The sequence below is a fragment of the Bipolaris sorokiniana genome, assembly GCF_000338995.1.
Source record: "Bipolaris sorokiniana ND90Pr unplaced genomic scaffold COCSAscaffold_1, whole genome shotgun sequence".
In the NCBI taxonomy this organism is placed as follows: Eukaryota; Fungi; Ascomycota; class Dothideomycetes; order Pleosporales; family Pleosporaceae; genus Bipolaris; species Bipolaris sorokiniana.
Window position 1 is genome coordinate 1,602,955 of NW_006911895.1, and position 17,018 is coordinate 1,619,972.

Consider the following 17,018-nt stretch of genomic DNA (forward strand, 5'->3'; position numbering starts at 1 on the left):
TCCGCTGCTGTGCCAGTCGCGCTAAAGTGGACCCTTGCGCCGATGACTCGGCCCCTCCACACATTGGACGCTGCCCTCACACGAGCCTGCGCCCAAGACCGCCCTTTTCACCTGCCCAAGCTCCTTGATTGTAGCTGTGACACATCTCCCTTCTGACACGTCTAATCCGCTTATAAAATATCCTCTTCGTTCCTCAATTGCATGTAAGCATTCTCAAGTCGCGTCAGATACCCCGCCCTGCCCCGCCAACATCCCCTATAACACTTCCTACACTTGCCAAATACGGGCCATCTGAGCAATCACTACTATACACACCTTTCCCGGAAGCTTGAGGCTATTATAGAGACTGCTGCTACATTGTTTGTACCTTGAATTGTGCTAACATTCGCCACCTACAACAGACCCAGTATGGCTGAAGCTACGGCAGCCGACGGCCAGATGAAGGATCTTTCCATTTCTGAGACCAAGAAGAGCAAGAAGGATGGCAACCCCCAAAAGGCTGCTAAGAAGCCTCAGCAACAAAAGAAGAAGGTCCGCTCCCCCGATTGGAGCTGTGCTTGGAGTTTTCGCCATGTTGACATTGCAACAGATTGAGGGATCAGCGCTCATCGGTATCGATGTCGCAAAAGAAGTTGATCTTGGAGAATGGTACCAGCAGGTCATTACCAAGGGTCAGATGATCTCATACTACGATGTTGCCGGATGCTACATTCTCGAACCCTCCTCGTATGCCATCTGGGAGAACATCAAGTCCTGGTTCGACGCGCAGATCAAGACACTCAAAGTCAGGAACGCCTACTTCCCAATCTTCATCAGCGCAGACAACTTGGAGAGGGAGAAGGAGCACGTTGAGGGTTTTGCTGCCGAAGTAGCCTGGGTCACAAAAGGTGGCAAGTCTGACCTCGAGAAGCCTGTCGCTGTGCGCCCTACCTCCGAGACCGCCATGTACCCTTACTTCGCTCGCAAGATCCAGTCCCATCGCGATCTACCCCTGAAGCTTAACCAATGGAACAACGTCGTTCGGTGGGAGTTCAAGCGTATGTCCTTGGAAATACTACCATTGATTTTCTGTCTAATCTTCCTCTAGACCCTATGCCTTTCATCCGATCACGCGAGTTCCTCTGGCAAGAAGGTCACACTGCGCATCTTACAAAAGAGGAGGCTAGCGCAGAGGTTCTGCAAATCTTGGACTGGTACTCTGACGTCTACCAAAACTTGCTCGCCGTTCCTGTCGTCAAGGGAACCAAGACCGTCAACGAGAAGTTCCCTGGAGCCGACTACACCACAACTATCGAGGGTTTCATTCCTGCAACAGGCCGTGGTATTCAGGCTGCAACTTCCCATTGCCTAGGACAGCATTTCTCAAAGATGTTCAACATCACAGTCGAGGATCCTCATGCGAAGGAGTCTGGCAAGTCAGAGCATGTCTACGTCTGGCAAAACTCATGGGGTCTGACTACCCGCTCAATCGGTGTCATGATTCTGACTCACGGTGATAACCGGGGTTTGGTCATCCCTCCTCGGGTGGCTGAAATCCAGGTTGTCGTCATTCCTGTCGGTGTTACAGCCAAGTAGGTTTTATCCGCGTGTCCTTAAGGAAGATGTAACTAATCTTAGCAGGATGTCCGCCGAAGACAAGGAGAGCCTTTACAGCAAGGTCAAGAAGATTTCAGACGACTTGAAAGACGCAGGCGTTCGCGTTGAGACCGACTACCGTGAAGGCTACTCCCCTGGCTGGAAGTTCAACGACTGGGAGCTCAAGGGTATCCCTCTGCGAATCGAGTTCGGCCCCAAGGATGCTGAGAAGGGCATTGTCACCACCTCGCGCCGCGACATTGACGACAAGGATGCTGCACGTGGTACTATCAACGTCGATGACCTTACAAAAGAGGTTCCCAAGCTGCTCGAGCAGATTCAGAATGATATGTTCGAAAAGGCTGACAAGACCTTCCGCAGCCATCGCGTACAGCTTACTAACTGGGACGACTTCGTTCCCACTCTTAATGCCAAGAACGTTGTTCTCGTTCCTCACTGTGAGGGTGACAAGTGCGAGGACGAGGTCAAGGCCAAGAGCGCCAGAACAGCGTTGGGTGATGGTGTCGCTGAGGACAAGCAAGCCCCTGCCATGGGTGCAAAGAGTTTGTGTATTCCTTTCGACCAGCCTGAGGGTATTGAGCCTGGCAAGACCAAGTGCATCAACCCCACCTGCACGACTCCAGCCAAGCAGTGGATCTTGTTCGGACGAAGCTACTAGTGGATCGATGTTAGTCCGAGTGTTTGTAGCGTCCTTTTCTGTTTGTTTGAGCATTTGGTGGCATGGAGTTTGATGGTACGGTGTTTACATCATGGGGAAGGGGGTTGTCGTTGCACTAGCCATTCTCAAGTTTACAATGTCCGATATGATTATAGGCATAATGGTCAAATGTCTGTGTCTTAGTCCAAAACTTTTCCTTGTGTATGTGTGTTTTCTGGACTTTGGTAAGTGCGTGTTTGACAGCCTGTCATGAACGTCTTGTGTCACTGTCACCACAGCTTTCGCATTTTCCTAGTTCGTCCTTTGTGTTGATGACTCCTAAGCGCCCTTCGTATTTCCCACTCGATCGAGTCATCCATTATGTGCCACAAATCTTTCCAGGTTTTCCCCTGCCCCCTTCGCAAAATGATATGCGCCACATTTTTGTTACAGTTGACGGGTGTGCGTATTCTTCTTCTTGTACTAACCTGGAACTTTGTCAGAGTATCATAAATGGGGCCGGTGGCGTAAACCAGACATCCTGACAAGACCAAGCATTGAGAAAGAAACAAGATACTTGCGTAGTTTCCCCAAGCACTGACTGGCATGCCGATCTCATTCATCTTCCTCTAATATCTACCATAAGTCATATGCAGTCATCATACAGCGTGAAGTCGTATCGAGCCCTCTCTATCACTACCACATCTACACGGAGCGACATCTAGCTCGTATCCATTTCATCACCCCCCTTCTTCCTCTCCTTCTCTACCGTCTTCTTCACACCATCCAAAAATGCCTTGACCGCATCTCCGCCACCAAGCGGCATAGCACCACCCCTCATGTAACCCCCGTTCTCAACATCGACCTTCAGAGCTTGACTAACAGTCGGCAACGCACCCGTCTTGAGCGCTTCAGTCAGACTACCCAGCGCAGCCCTTAATTGCGGCGCACGCAGAATTCTGGTGAGGACGTCGATTTTTTCCTCGCGGCTCAGCGTCTGGATAGCCATTTGGGCGGTCTCGGAGTTTGGGTCGATTTGGTCGACGTCTTCGACTTCGGCTTCGAGGAGGAATGGGGTGGTGGGGAGTTGGGCACAGAGAGCGTCGATGATGTCATCGGATGCGTTTTGGACGGTGGGGACGGTGTGCGAGGGCCAGAGGAGGTCGAGGAGCGTGGTGAAGGGCGCGCCGGAACCTTGTTGGCGCGAGCTGCTGCTACCTCCCATGTTGCTGCCCTTGAGCGAGTCCATGAAGTTGGAGACAATTGCTGAGACATCGCCTGACGCGGCTCTGTCGAAATATTAGCTCGGTGTATCAGGATGCTGGAGCTCAAGAGAAAGGAATAGAATGGGCGCCGTGGCGTGGCCGGTGGAAGACGTAGCATGATGCTTATTTTTCTATTGTTGTACATGAGCAGCCAGTGCCAATATCCCATGTTCTTGGTTGGGCTTATGCTCCTTCCCAAACGCCGTATCGTGACAGAATGTCCTTTTGAGTTTTTTCTCTTCTACATTGGGACTCTGGTATGGTCTTCCATAGTAGTTTCGGTTGCTTTCAGTGATTCCACTACGCCACGACGCCGCATATAATTACAAGTAGACGGAACCTACGCTCTGCCGCCGTCAGCACCTCCTTCACGGGACTCTTCGCCCTCCTCTCGGATGTCTCCACCGGTAGCATCCGCTCCAGCGCCTCCGGTGCTACCGTGGCGGTTTCGGCTAGATGAATGGTCTACGTCTTCCATCGTCTCGTCCTCGTCGTTACCGCCGTGTGGGTCAGAGAGACCGGCGAGTTCAGCCTGCACATCAATTTCCTCGCCAGTCAGCAGCAGATCAACGATCTGGCCAATCTTTTGATCACGCTCGCTGAACCATGCGGCGCCGCGTGGGTGTTCCGACTTGGATTGTAACCAGAATAGGTAGCGCTGTGAACTCGACGAGAACTTGAGGACGTAAATGCGGCCATCAGTAGGTGATCTGAGATTGTCCGAGTCCTCTGCTGACTCTTTGCCAGTGTATGGGAGGAAGGAGCCGTCGCCGGGGATCATGATGAGGTCAAGCTCGGACTGGTCGAGGGGCCTGTCGCGGGGTCGCCAGCAAAAGTGCACAAATTCTGGCACCGTCAGTCTGATGCACGGGGTGATGTCGCTGCGCACAAACCATCTTCTCCCTGGTAAAGGTAGACGTAACCAGGTGTCGGGATAGGCTTGACCGTCTGCTGGTTGCCATCTCGGCGCTGAATGTGCGATTAGTACAGGTAGCATGATTGGCACAACTCCGTCCAGCTTACCGTAAGCTCGCACTGGCCGGCCTTGAAGGTGATCAGTGGCTGAATGGACATGTTTGGAGTGGTGTTTGTGATGCTGGGGACAATGATGTTCGAGCTTCCTAGGCCACTTCGGTGGAGCTGGCGGCGACGCGGCGGGAAGCTCCGAGCGCCCCGGAACAATGCTCGGCCCGGTCACGCGTATCGATTGGACAGCTTGGCACACACTGGAGGATTTCACGAAATTCCGACCATCGCCATCACCACCGACCAGCACTAACGACCACAGCGAAACGAAATGGCGGCCACACAAGAGGACACGAAGCCCAACACCAAGAAGTTCTCCAAGGGGGAGAGGTCGATACCGCACCACAGCCAGAAGGCCAGCAAGTACTACCCTGCTGAGGACGTTGCCGTCCCCAAGAAGGTACGTTCGCGATAGAACCGGGAGCGTCAAGGCAAAGCGGAGAATTGCAAAGAGACGGGAAATGAATCAATATGCTTGCGTGCAGCGGGTGCGCCATTGTGGAACTTGGGAGAATAGAGCATCTTCTGGAGCTCCGCTAACTGCGACCAAAGGCCCGCAAGACTGTTCGCCCTGCAAAGGTTCGCCAGTCTCTCCAGCCCGGTACCGTCGTCATCCTCCTTGCTGGTCGCTTCCGCGGCAAGCGCGTCGTTGTCCTCAAGCACCTTGCCCAGGGTGTTCTCCTTGTTACCGGTCCCTTCAAAGTTAACGGTGTTCCCCTCCGCCGAGTAAACGCCCGCTATGTCATCGCTACCTCCACCAAGGTCGACCTTGCAGGCGTAGACGAGAAGGTTGTCGAGAAGGCCAGCCAAGACGGCTACTTCACCAAGGACAAGGCCCCCCACAAGCCTGGCGAGGACGCTTTCTTCAAGCAGGGCGAGAAGCCCGAGGTGCGTAACTACGACGAGCGCTCTAATGCGGCGATACTAACAATCGCAACAGAAGAAGGAGACCTCCAAGGACCGTGTCGAGGACCAGAAGGCCATTGACAAGGCCCTCCTGGCCACCATCAAGAAGGAAGCCCACCTCGCGGACTACCTCGGTGCCAGCTTCAGCCTCCGCAGCTCAGACAGGCCTCACGCGATGGTCTTCTAAGCGACGGATAACGATCGGGCATTCGGCGTTCAGTGCATGGGATGAAAGATGACTTCGGCATACTGCAGCCGTACTAGCGAGGATCAAGAACCGCAGCGGCAGGGCAGCCAATTTTTTTCATGGAGGATATCGCCAAGGCATTTACCATAAGACTTTATAACGAGCAAGCGAATCTGAGACGGTCCAGAAGTGAACATTTGGTCTCTGCTTGCGTGATGTCATAGTTGGGCGTTCAATTGGCGCGGTACATACAGGGCGGTAATCGAGTACTGATGCATGGAATAGAGTTACAGACACATTGACATTGTTCGACCGATGACTGCGCCGGCTGCTACAAGAGCTCCATCCGATTATGACGTAAAGGTATCAGAAGCGACCACAACCAACCCGAACCCATGACCCAAGGACCAATTGCGCCAATTGCACTGCCCCTTTCCGTGTCCCACCTTGTGTTGATGTGCAATTCACTTTCTTCCTTTACCTTTTTTGGATCTTCCAAGTCTGCTGGCAAGCCCGTTTGCTGCATTGCCTGCTTCGTCCATAGCCTTTCCTGCCTTGGCTTCTACGTTGTGCTTTTCCATTTCTGCCTTGAGGTCCTCCACCACATCCTTGCCCAAGGTCGTTCCATGACACCAGTCCAACACACCCAAACATCCGTAGTTTCCTTCCCCCTCACTCATCATATGCGCATCAGCACGACGTGCCATGCCCCTTAACATGATGGTTGATGGTAAGACATTATAGCCAGAGTACACAAATGTCTCTTCGAGACTGAAAAGTCCAATCATGATAAGATAGGTCAATATGTGCATGCGCAATGCGATTGCGGGGAGGTACAAAGGAAGAAAACGGTGCAAGAGATGGCAGATGGGATGGTCGTAGTTTGCCACAAAAGAGTAAGGAATCCGGATACTGTGGTGCCAGTTTTGGTGGAGTGTTGACAAGACTCCACCAGTGGGTGAATGCAGGAGGTGGGTGTGGATGTAGTATTGGAGGATCTAACTCAACTGTTAGTATACATTGACTTGCAGAACACAGAAAAGCCAACTCACGTTTCGCAACACAAAAGCAATGCTGCCGTGCTTTACCATGGTCCAAGGATTTGGCAAGTGATTGAGTCCCCATTTACTTCCCTTGATGCGCAGTAGACTCTTCATTTGCAACACATCCGTCACAATAAACTCAATACCCGCCTGTAATGCAACCATAAGCAGTACGTTTGCACAACTCCACACTACTACCCTTCTCACGGCCCTTGTACCACCCCTTTGGTTACTCGGAATGCCCCATTTCCCCTGGCTCTTGAACTCGACCGCAAGACTAGGCACACCAATGTCGAAGATAAGAAAGATAAGGCTGGGTATGATGTACAGTGATAGTCGCAGGACAAAGGGGGCAACGAGTTCCAGTTGCAGAGGAGAGTAAGATGCCGCGATTGTTGTCCATGCGACAGAGAGGAATATGAGGTTTAGACCCGTAGACCACGAGCTGAACATGGGTATGGCGAGGAAGGAGCCTAGTGGGAGGGCGATGGGCGCGAGGATGGAAGATAGGAATGCGCCCATCTTGAAAAGTGGATTGTAACAAATATTTTTGACGATACCAATTTTTTTAAGAATACAGTTGGAAGAATGTACTTGCTTTTAGTTTAGAGAGTGGAGAATGCGCAATTAGGATATGGTGGTTTGCCCAATTTGCATGTGTGAAGCGATGACGTAGTGGGGGCTGGTAAGCCTTGGTTCTTGACACGCGGGTTGATGTGTTGGTGGCACAAGCGAGCGCGTATCTATGTAAGAATTTTGTGACGTCTCAACACATCCTACTCTAGTCTTTATTTAGGAATTGGCTATGGACATTTACACTATAATTGCTATCGTGATTATGCCGATCCACACAGTACCCAACACAACGTTCCTGAGCCCTTCGAACCTTTCCTTCCAGTTGACACCATTATCACTAGGCTCTGTGTGAGGCGCAGTCCTCAACTCTGTCTTGTTTTTTTCTTTGTGGTTTATGCGTTTTTCGATACGATCAACCTCACGTGAGACATGACCTTCAGACTATGTTCTTGTGTTAGCGACAGCTTGCTGGTTATTGAGTACATTAGAATGTAAGTATACCATGGTTGGAATATGGCTTGCTGTTGTATGTCAGTATGAGTGCATTGTGCAGAGCATGAGTCTCACCTGTGACAATGCCTTCTACCTTGTCTTTGCCCATCGTGGAGTTTGTATGAAGCTGTTCTTCTCTAATGTTTACGCTAGGGCTTCGAGTTCGTTGTGAATGTTGCAGGAACAGAGTATGAGATGAATTGTTAGATACCGAGTTTTCTTATGGCTTTAGTAGTAGCGGCGCACAATTCTTAGATGTGGGTTTGAGAAAAATGGCCAACCTTTTGATTATAATTATTGCAAAGTGGCATTGTAGACGATATAGTGATCCAGTGTAAGTTTGCTACTTGTGATGTCTCTCCGTATTTGGAGACTGTACCGAACGTAAGAAGCGTAGACGAGCTTCGGTTAGAGGTATAGTCTAGCAGATTTATTAAGAACATACGCCTCACCTGTGTACAACTCTTGGCAAGGTAAAAGAAAGCTATTGATAGATGAAACTAGAAAAACCTCTCGTAAAGCTAAGCTCGTCACAATGGCAGGGCGCAACGCAGACGCCACAGTTGAGGTAAAGACAGGAGCATATACGGACATGGGAAGGGGATGTCGCAACCTGAGGCTTATCTGAACTGAATGTACAGATTGTTTCTAAGAAAAAACAATCTGTTCATGACACTGTACGGTATTCTGGTTGAGACCACGGAACTTAGAAGGTATTTCGGCTAAATTGCTCTTTTCAGAAAGACAAAAGCTCTATCTGAAAAAGGCAGCCCAGGAAAGCTCACATATGTGTCTCAGATACGATTCATGCTAACACTTCAACTACCTCGCGCATGCCTGTGTATATGTAGAAACTCTTTGCTTGAGTTTCTTGGTCACCGCCGCTATGACAACTCGTGAGCATGATTAGCATTTGGTTCTGCATTTGTTCAAAAGATCGATCTCATCAACATCGATCTTATTCCAAGCGTTCCAAAAAAAGATCAAAGTATCGCAGTGAAAACCCAGAGAATCATGCGTGCGCAACATAAGGTGATGAGACAGAAACCAACATTAACTGCCTTTAACCAGGATACCCTAGTTTACGTATTGTCTCTGGTATACCGGGACGTAGTTTCTTTTGCGAACCGAGCTTCAAGACAGTCTGTGGCGTTGTTTGCTGACAAGGCGCACTTGTACTCCAGGAGCGAAATCGGCGTGGAGCTCCCCCACCTCCACTCAAAACCGGCAACTCCATACGCCCTTCAAGTGACATGCACCGCTGACAAATACAACATGTCGGACAATGATTCACCATACTAGACTCTATTCGTATATCAGTCACCTCAATTCCCTAATCTAAGAAAATCTGCTGAATAAGACAATCGTATCGTGACGTGACGTGATAGCCGCAGGGAGCGGGGAGTGTGGGGGGCGGGGCAGCCGCCGCCGCCGTGTATGTATTTATCGCCAGCGTTTATCCCTCCAAGACAGAACCAAGCCTTCGGAACTTCATCAATTCTAAATTCCGATTTATGATCTTTGTGCGGCAAGCTGTGCACCCTGCCCAATTGCTTTTTAGACAAACATCTCCAGCGACAAGACTCGCAGCTATCAGTGCGCACGTGAGCCCGGGAGTGATCGGTTTCAGAACCATGGCGTCCATACCGAAGACGATGAAAGCAGTATATATCGAAAAGACGGGTGGAACGGACGTGTTGCAATATAATGATGTGCCAGTTCCTGAGCCCAAGGAGGGAGAGGTACTGGTTAAGAATGAGTTCATTGGTATCAACTACATCGATACGTAAGTTTATCATAATATCTTCTACCTCCGCAGCATTGTCGCTCATATCGTGTCCAGATACTTCCGCTCAGGCGTCTACAAACCCACCCACTTCCCCTATATTCTCGGGCGCGAAGGCGCTGGCACCATCGCAGCAACCGGCCCCAATACACCCGCTGACCTCAAAGTGGGTGCGCGAGTAGCCTACATGGGTCAATCGGCATATGCAGAATACGTTGCCGCGCCAGCCAAAACCACAGTTCCTTTGCCAGATTCCATTCCAACCAAGACGGCTGCTGCTTCCTTGCTCCAAGCGCTAACTGCTGTAACTCTCATCCGCGAAGCGTACGCTGTGCAAAAGGGCGACTGGATCCTTGTCACGGCTGCAGCTGGTGGTGTCGGATTGTGGCTGTGTCAGTTGCTCAAAGCGATTGGCGCAAGGGTTATTGCGACAGCTAGTACGGAGGAGAAGAGGAACCTCGCAAAGGAAAACGGTGCTGACGTGTTGCTTGAGTACTACGAGGAAGACAGAGACATTTTCGTGAAGAAGGTTCTAGAGATCACGGGAGGTGAGGGTGTACATGCCGTCTTTGACTCAGTTGGTAAGGCCACTTTTGACAGCTCGCTTGCGGTGGTGAGGAGGAAGGGTACTATGTGTTCATTTGGTAACGCATCTGGACCTGTGGAGGGTTTTTCTCTTGGGTAAGTTTGCCTTTTTCGCCCTTTCTGTGGAAATAGTGACTGATGCAACTTTTAGTCGTCTTGGAGCAAAGAACATCAAGCTCGTCCGGCCTACGCTCTTCAACTACCTCGCTACGCGCGAGGAAGTTCTCGAAGCATCGAACGAGCTATGGAAGTTCATTGAGAAGGATGGACTGAATGTCAAGATTCACGATATTTACTCTCTCAGTGATATCGTGAGGGCAACGCAGGATATTGAGAGCCGGAAGACCACTGGAAAGTTGGTTCTGACACCGTAGGTTTATGGATTGTGAAAATGGAAATGTGAAATTATGAATTTATTAGGGGCGGCCGAGATAGTTAGGTACTCAGAGCACTTCGAATACCAATCTCCCGTACAAAGTCAACCCCTCGTTCGACTATAAGAAACCTTGATACCATTCATAATGCCCTGAAAACCTCTCACTCCTTCCAGATTCCATCCATATTACTCAAGTCTCTTTTCCTCTAGTCAGCCTTATTCAACCGCACAAGTCATCGACAGGCAGCAAGTCCTCATGCTCTTCCGACTCGACATCCGCTGCTTCAGTGATGGCTCCTGTGGCTTCTTCAGCGTCGAAGAACACATCACTTTCTTCCTCCTCTTCCTTGACGGCCGCTTTCTTGGTCGTGTTGCGCTTGGCACGCTTTGGTTTAACATCTGACTCTTCATCTTCGTTCTCAAGAACATCAGTGGTCTTGAGGGCTGAACGCTTGCGCTTTGCGTTGGGTGATGTCTTGAAATTCTCGGCAACCTCAGGCTCGTCCTTGATAACGGGCTTACGAGTAGCCTTGGCTTTAGCAGCAGTAGTCTTAACAGGAGAACTTGGTGCAGCGTCGCCCTTCTCAAACGCTAGCTTCATACGAGAATAGCGCTTGGATGCTGCGCCAGTCGTAGTGTTGCAGGCTGTAGCGATGACGTCCCAATTGATAGGCTATATCGTTGTGAGTGATGTTCTTTTACTTGCGGTATTGAAGAGATGTGTAGGGAAGATGCATAACGTACGTTCGTGTGGGTGTTGTGCTTGACGCAGAGCCAGAGGAAGGGATACGAAGAACTACTAGGCGTTTGCTGTTTCTCCATCGCTGTCTTGAGGCGGGACCAGCGCTTCGTCACTGCGCCCTTGTTCAGATTGAGGGCAGCACTGACAGCGTCCCAGTCGATCTGCCGCAAGTCAGCGACGTTACTTGTGCCTGAGGTACGACTGTTGATAAATATGTTCTCACTTCTGCAGGGAAAACGGTAAAGCTTACAGTCGGGGGGCCATCGTGAGTCAAGATCAGATACAGATAGGTGATGTTCTCGCTGTCGGAAGGCATTTTGGATCTTGTTGACCTGTGTTGCTGGTGTTTGATCTTGAAGTGTGTAGCTTACTGTATCAAAGTTGAGAGTAGAGTTTTCGAGCAAGTGAGGTGAGCGACAAGGGAAGTCTCACAGTCGTCCTTATATCCCTAGTGAAGGCAGACTCCCACAGCTTAGTAACCACACGTGACATGCAGTTACGATTAGCGCAGTATTTTGCAGGTTTTTAAGAATTTTCTATAAGGTGACGTCGAATAACGTTGAGGTGAAAGTGAAGGTTAGCGAAGATAGAGGCGTTTGTGGCTAGCGGCAGACTGTTAGTAGGCTGCCATTGCAACACAGCTAGACCGGAACTCAAAGACTACGTCTTGAGTGATTTTTATAGATCACAGTGTATCAGAAGGCTAGAGATGTAGGAGAACAGACTGTGTTGTTCGATTATATGTTCCTTCCAGCTATCGCATCAACGGTGTCCCTTTTATCGCATGTAGCGTAAAATCATCATACGAGCACGACATGACATCCAGGCTTTTCAGATAATTGGAGTGACATGTCCTTATCCCTCTTCATTGAATTTGTAGACTTCACGCTTGCACCTGAACCTAGACACTTACTGAAACGTTGATTGATGATTGAGCCTTAATAGAGTATAGCAATTCCTTCATGTGTATATGTGCATTCAACTCTGAGAGAGTTTGGCTCAGACATTCCTACCACCTGTAATTCAGCACTCATCGTTGACAAGAGATGATGTGGTACACGTAGCTATGCACTGTTCCTGCTCAAGTTCGACCGAACCCTCTTTTACCGCATCTTACCTTGGAAATAATAACAACCGCACCGAGGCCGAGTTCACAAAATGCGATACACCTCATATGTCCCATTACACTATTTACACGGTTCCCAACACATCTACGACACACCCAACCCCACTGGCACCTTCGCATCCTCCCCCTCCTCTTCCCCAATCCCCCTCCCCACCAATTCCGTAAAATCCAACCCAACATCCCTCAGCATCTCCGCATGTTCATGCGCCAACCTCAGACACTCGTTCCAAACGTTCCCGCCCCCCTCCACACTGCTCAGCTGCCGCTTGAGCAGCACGTTGAACTGGTCAATATGTTCTTTGGCCCATTTCACGCAGGCAGACATGAGTTGCTGGGGGAAACAGCGCTGGAACATGTCGACCGTATTTTTGATGATGGTGAAGTAGATGTATGAGATTTGAAAGATGTAGTCTGGTAGGTTGCCTTCGAAGACGCATTGGCTGTGAAGAAGCATTAGCTGACAGATTACGAAAGGGAGGAAGAAAAGAGGGAGGGAACGAACCGTGAGCGAGTTTTGATGAGGTTACCGCGAGCCTCGAGATAATCTTCGCGCGCTCTGTCTTCGAAACCCAGTTGGACGACCCAGCTGACGTGCTGCCGGACAGAGGAGAACCAGTTGTTGTGCTCTACCATGTGTTTGACCAGCACATTTGCTAATTTAGCAGCGCGCTCGTTGACCTTGTATGTTACAATGGCTTTTGCCATTTCGTTGCCGCGAATGTTCTTCGCAAGTGACTTGAGCCGATCGACTTTTACCACTGCTTCCTCGAAATGCTGCAGCGCAATCTCAATGTCCAAGTCATCCAATTGGCTTTCCACCCAACGGACATTTCGCTTCTGACCATCTACATCCATAAATGTGTTGGCTTGCTCGTTGTTGATACCATCAGAAAGATTGTCGAGAAGCTCCGTCCTGTTCATGAGCGCAGGGTCACGAGAGAGCAAGTGGTTGTACGAGTCCTGAGTCCGGTCCTTTTCCTGCACATCGGCTTCTTGACTCTTGCGCAAGTCATCCTTAGTTTTGCGGAAGGTTGCAACAAAAGCAGACTTGTCACCACTATCTTCTTTCTTGGTATCATAGGTAAATGTTTCCGCGCCAGCACGGATAATGATGCGCTCTTCTGATGTCCTTGTGACGTGAGTGTCTAGTAACGGAAAACATCGCTGCGCAGTAAATTCCATGTTCGTTCGGTTGCCCTCACGCTGCCCGGGGATATCGTTGCGGGCCTTCTTTTCTGTTGCAATTAGAAGATGATCGTTCAGGAGGAGCAACCTGACTCGTCTTCTTGCTTTCAAAGTTGCAGAGTCTAGTTCGAACCATTTCCCTGACTTCCACACTATGTATCGTCCGGGAATGGGAGGTAGGTACTTCTGCGAGCCCTCGACATCCCTGTACAACTGCTGCAATTGACCTGCTCGCAGCTGGTTGAGGTCGCCAATCGAACTTCTATTAGCTCTCCTGTTGCTTACAGCATCGTTGTTTGCGCCGGTGGCCGATGCTGTCTGCTCAAGTGTGGTGGTCAAGTCGGACATTAACTGGCGCAGTGTTCGCATTTCGCCCTTGAGTTTCTCCGCCTCTTTACTGATCTTGATAAACTGTGTACGGTTCTGGTATACATTGTGCTGGAGATCGAGGGAAGTGCGGTGCTTAGTCTTGCGTAATTCGTCTTGGTAGCGGTTGATGTCGGCTTCGGAGGCATCTGCGAGGATAGTGGATACATCTGAATGCGGTCAGCACTTTATTGTACGTATTTCCTCAATATGTGCGTCTCACATTGTTCTACTTTCAAGTTGGGGTCTCTGAGTGCGCGGGGGTCGACCTGCAACGCCCGCCCATTGGACCCATTGGGCGCATTTGACATGCCTTGCTGCCTGGGCTCTCTCGTCTGGCTCGGCTCCCTCTCCTGGCGGTACTGCACAGGCATCTGAGGCATAGGCGCTCTGTCCCTGAAGTCGGGAGGGTTCGTCGTAACCTTTTGCGAATACCTCCTCTTGACCAAAGCGGCCGTCTTATCTGGCCGCTGTGGGTTTGCTTGCGGAGGCGGAGGCGGAGCATCTTGTCTCGTCCTAGATCTGCTGGATTCGTTCGAAGGGCGTCCTGAGCCTGGCAGTGAAGATGGAGCGACGGCCACGGGCATAGGCGCGCTAATCTGACGCGGCGCGCTGATGACGGGCGGGGCCTTTTTGCTCTTGTCCCCCCGCTTCTTGCGGAGGGAGATGCCCTTTTGCTTTTCTGACATGCTGCCTTGGGGGGATGGTAGCAGCAGTGGCAGCAGCAGAAGTAGTAGTAGTAGTAGAGGAATTAGTCGAGGTGGTCGTGACAGGTAAGCGCAAGTGCATCATGCATGCCGTGCATGGGGCCGCGGCGAGCGTTTGAGCTCGGACCCTCCACCATGTCGGATCGTGCCTTCCCTGAACTTGGAGAAAAAGTTGAACACCACACACTCACGCACCACCGCCATCCCTCCTCCATTTCCAAGGTGTACCGCCGAGCCTTCTCCGCCACCAAGCGCTCTTCAATCCCACGCATTCGGCCGCCATCATGTCTAACTCGTCATTAAAACCTTCTACCATTGCGGCTATTAGCGCCGGCACCATCATCACAGGCCTCCTCGCATATGCCGCCTACTTCGACTACAAGCGACGAAACGACCCCAATTTCCGCAAGCAGCTCAAGAAGGAGTCGAAGCGGACAGAGCGCCAGGCCAAGGAGGAGGCCGAAGCACAGGGCGCCGAGCAGAAGAAGGCTATCCGGGAGGCGGTCGAGCGCGCAAACGATGAGGGCTTCCCCAAGGACCCCGAGGAGGTCGAGGCATACTTTATGCAAGAGGTTGCCCAGGGAGAGGGAATGGTGCAAAAGGGTATGCAGTCATTGTGGTCACGGTCGTGGGCTTGGCGGGGTGTGGTGCTAATTGTATGGCAGGTGCGGATAACGTGGAGGCTGCGCTGTGCTTCTACCGCGCATTGAAGGTCTACCCCAACCCCAGAGAACTGATCAACATTTACGACAAGACTGTCCCCAAGGTAGATTCCTTTTCGCCACCTTGTGCGCTCCGATTTTTGCTAACACTACACAGCCCGTTCTAGACATCCTAGCCGAGATGATCGCCGTGGACACTTCAATCCCGGTCGGCGGCAGCAAGACACCGTCTGAGGCGGGCTCAGCAGGCGATCTCGAGTAAAACGTCGCTTTCGACAATAGTACTTTGATCAAAATTCAGCAAACTTTCACGGAATCCCTCTCCATCTGATCACGACCCCATGTAATATTCTTGTATATGTAATGGCGCCATGTGGTCCATCTCACGGTTGGCGTTCCGGTTCAGCACGATGCACCTGGATGGCACAATTGGTTGGCATGGGCGGGCTTCGAGTGCTTATACATAATCCCACAGCGCCGGGCGTCGCTCCATTGACGTCATGCCATGGCACGCACGGATACGCCCTGGTATATTACAGAATACACGTTTCCGACGTTAAAGATGCATGCAGCCCATGTCCAAACGCCTTGCTGATAATGACTTGCGCAGACTCGCAAGAGACCCCCAGATAATGAGAACAAGACAAAAAAGAGAATGCTGTGAGCGAATGAACCAACGTCGATTGGTGAATGGGTCGTGACATTTCTAACATGAACATGAGTTTTCCTGTGCGGGCTGGCTGGGGTTGATGTTCACATCGATCACTGCCAAGCGGGTTAGCATGGCACTTGTTCACGTGCCGACTTTGCAACATACTCTGACTCTGCCCTTGTTGGCCCTCGCCCTCCATGCCCGGTAACGCCTGCGCAATTCTCTTGAACAATGCCTTGACATTGTGCCCGACCTTTGCGCTAGTCTCGATAAACATCAGGTTGTTCTTCTTGGCCTCCTCCTCGCCCTGGGCTGTGGTGACCTCGCGCTTGTCGTTCAAATCCGTCTTGTTTCCTACAAGCACAATAATGACATCGTTGCCTCGCTCACCTCGCACATCGTCTACCCACTTCCTTGTGTTCTCAAACGTCTTCTTGTTTGTGATGTCGTACACAACTACGGCTACGCTAGAGTCGCGGATGTACGAGGGAATCAGCGAGCGGAATCGTTCTTGGCCAGCGGTGTCCCACAACTGTAGGCGGACTGTTCGATCTTCAAGGTACATGGTCTGGAGGCTCCAGTCAGGAATTTTCTAGAAAGCACGCCTTGGTGCCGTGGGGGTGGGAAGCACACCTTGCTTAGAAAGTCGATGCCAATAGTCGCTTGGTAGGTATTGTCGAACGAGTCGTACATGAACCGGGTAATCAAAGATGTCTTGCCGACTAGACATGTGGTCAGCATACATGGGCGGACGTTTGTACCGAGAATGAAGCATGCATACCACTCTGTTCACCCAAGAACACAAGCCTACAGGCAATCAGTATATGAGGTACATGTGCGTTGCGAAGGACACCTCACTTGAACTTCTTCAGCGGATTCGAATACCCCGCTTGCGCCATGACGAAGGATATGGGAGAGAGGCCAGAGAAGAAGACAAAAGCGAAGGACTAGGCGTGTACACAGCAATCAGGGATCCGAGTTCTGTATCTTGGCGAAGTGCGGTGTCCGGAAAGGAGTGCTGGTCCAACTGGAGGCCTTGCACCCTGTACTCTGGCCAACACCGACTACCGAGAGGTGCAGGGGTGCCGGGTGGGTCTTGCCAG

At 50.9% G+C, this 17,018-nt stretch overlaps 9 protein-coding genes across 9 annotated transcripts; 4 read left to right on the top strand and 5 right to left on the bottom strand.

The window, feature by feature from the left end:
* The first annotated feature begins 68 nt into the window (after positions 1-68).
* On the top strand, positions 69-2,642 carry COCSADRAFT_32233 (uncharacterized protein). Its single transcript, XM_007696048.1, has 5 exons — positions 69-203; positions 402-531; positions 590-1,037; positions 1,088-1,571; positions 1,621-2,642. The coding sequence occupies exons 2-5, from the start codon at positions 409-411 to the stop codon at positions 2,252-2,254; spliced, it is 1,689 nt and encodes a 562-aa protein (XP_007694238.1). The 5' UTR covers positions 69-203; positions 402-408; the 3' UTR covers positions 2,255-2,642.
* A 90-nt stretch (positions 2,643-2,732) lies between these two features.
* Positions 2,733-4,593, bottom strand: COCSADRAFT_32234 (uncharacterized protein). Its single transcript, XM_007696049.1, has 4 exons — positions 4,522-4,593; positions 4,392-4,467; positions 3,843-4,344; positions 2,733-3,522 (listed from the first exon to the last, which is right to left on the bottom strand). The coding sequence occupies exons 1-4, from the start codon at positions 4,570-4,572 to the stop codon at positions 2,955-2,957; spliced, it is 1,197 nt and encodes a 398-aa protein (XP_007694239.1). The 5' UTR covers positions 4,573-4,593; the 3' UTR covers positions 2,733-2,954.
* A 202-nt stretch (positions 4,594-4,795) lies between these two features.
* Positions 4,796-5,617, top strand: COCSADRAFT_77482 (uncharacterized protein; the record flags this gene model as incomplete). Its single annotated transcript, XM_007696642.1, has 3 exons — positions 4,796-4,924; positions 5,077-5,412; positions 5,465-5,617. 3 exons carry the CDS (start codon positions 4,796-4,798, stop codon positions 5,615-5,617), a joined length of 618 nt encoding a protein of 205 aa, XP_007694832.1.
* Positions 5,618-6,081: 464 nt separating this feature from the next.
* COCSADRAFT_166511 (uncharacterized protein) lies at positions 6,082-7,182 on the bottom strand (the record flags this gene model as incomplete). The annotated part of the gene is made up of 2 exons (XM_007696643.1): positions 6,082-6,615; positions 6,670-7,182. 2 exons carry the CDS (start codon positions 7,180-7,182, stop codon positions 6,082-6,084), a joined length of 1,047 nt encoding a protein of 348 aa, XP_007694833.1.
* Positions 7,183-9,190: 2,008 nt separating this feature from the next.
* Positions 9,191-10,602, top strand: COCSADRAFT_32238 (uncharacterized protein). The gene is made up of 3 exons (XM_007696050.1): positions 9,191-9,514; positions 9,572-10,195; positions 10,251-10,602. The coding sequence occupies exons 1-3, from the start codon at positions 9,363-9,365 to the stop codon at positions 10,471-10,473; spliced, it is 999 nt and encodes a 332-aa protein (XP_007694240.1). The 5' UTR covers positions 9,191-9,362; the 3' UTR covers positions 10,474-10,602.
* A 30-nt stretch (positions 10,603-10,632) lies between these two features.
* On the bottom strand, positions 10,633-11,533 carry COCSADRAFT_341535 (uncharacterized protein; the record flags this gene model as incomplete). The annotated part of the gene is made up of 3 exons (XM_007696644.1): positions 10,633-11,148; positions 11,220-11,378; positions 11,468-11,533. 3 exons carry the CDS (start codon positions 11,531-11,533, stop codon positions 10,696-10,698), a joined length of 678 nt encoding a protein of 225 aa, XP_007694834.1. The 3' UTR covers positions 10,633-10,695.
* A 591-nt stretch (positions 11,534-12,124) lies between these two features.
* Positions 12,125-14,665, bottom strand: COCSADRAFT_177271 (uncharacterized protein). The gene is made up of 3 exons (XM_007696645.1): positions 14,118-14,665; positions 12,846-14,064; positions 12,125-12,783 (listed from the first exon to the last, which is right to left on the bottom strand). Exons 1-3 carry the CDS (start codon positions 14,581-14,583, stop codon positions 12,429-12,431), a joined length of 2,040 nt encoding a protein of 679 aa, XP_007694835.1. The 5' UTR covers positions 14,584-14,665; the 3' UTR covers positions 12,125-12,428.
* Positions 14,666-14,885: 220 nt separating this feature from the next.
* COCSADRAFT_177272 (uncharacterized protein) lies at positions 14,886-15,525 on the top strand (the record flags this gene model as incomplete). The annotated part of the gene is made up of 3 exons (XM_007696646.1): positions 14,886-15,204; positions 15,267-15,367; positions 15,421-15,525. 3 exons carry the CDS (start codon positions 14,886-14,888, stop codon positions 15,523-15,525), a joined length of 525 nt encoding a protein of 174 aa, XP_007694836.1.
* A 444-nt stretch (positions 15,526-15,969) lies between these two features.
* Positions 15,970-16,814, bottom strand: COCSADRAFT_78453 (uncharacterized protein; the record flags this gene model as incomplete). The annotated part of the gene is made up of 5 exons (XM_007696647.1): positions 15,970-16,028; positions 16,081-16,483; positions 16,549-16,637; positions 16,697-16,722; positions 16,774-16,814. The coding sequence occupies 5 exons, from the start codon at positions 16,812-16,814 to the stop codon at positions 15,970-15,972; spliced, it is 618 nt and encodes a 205-aa protein (XP_007694837.1).
* Positions 16,815-17,018: the final 204 nt, after the last annotated feature.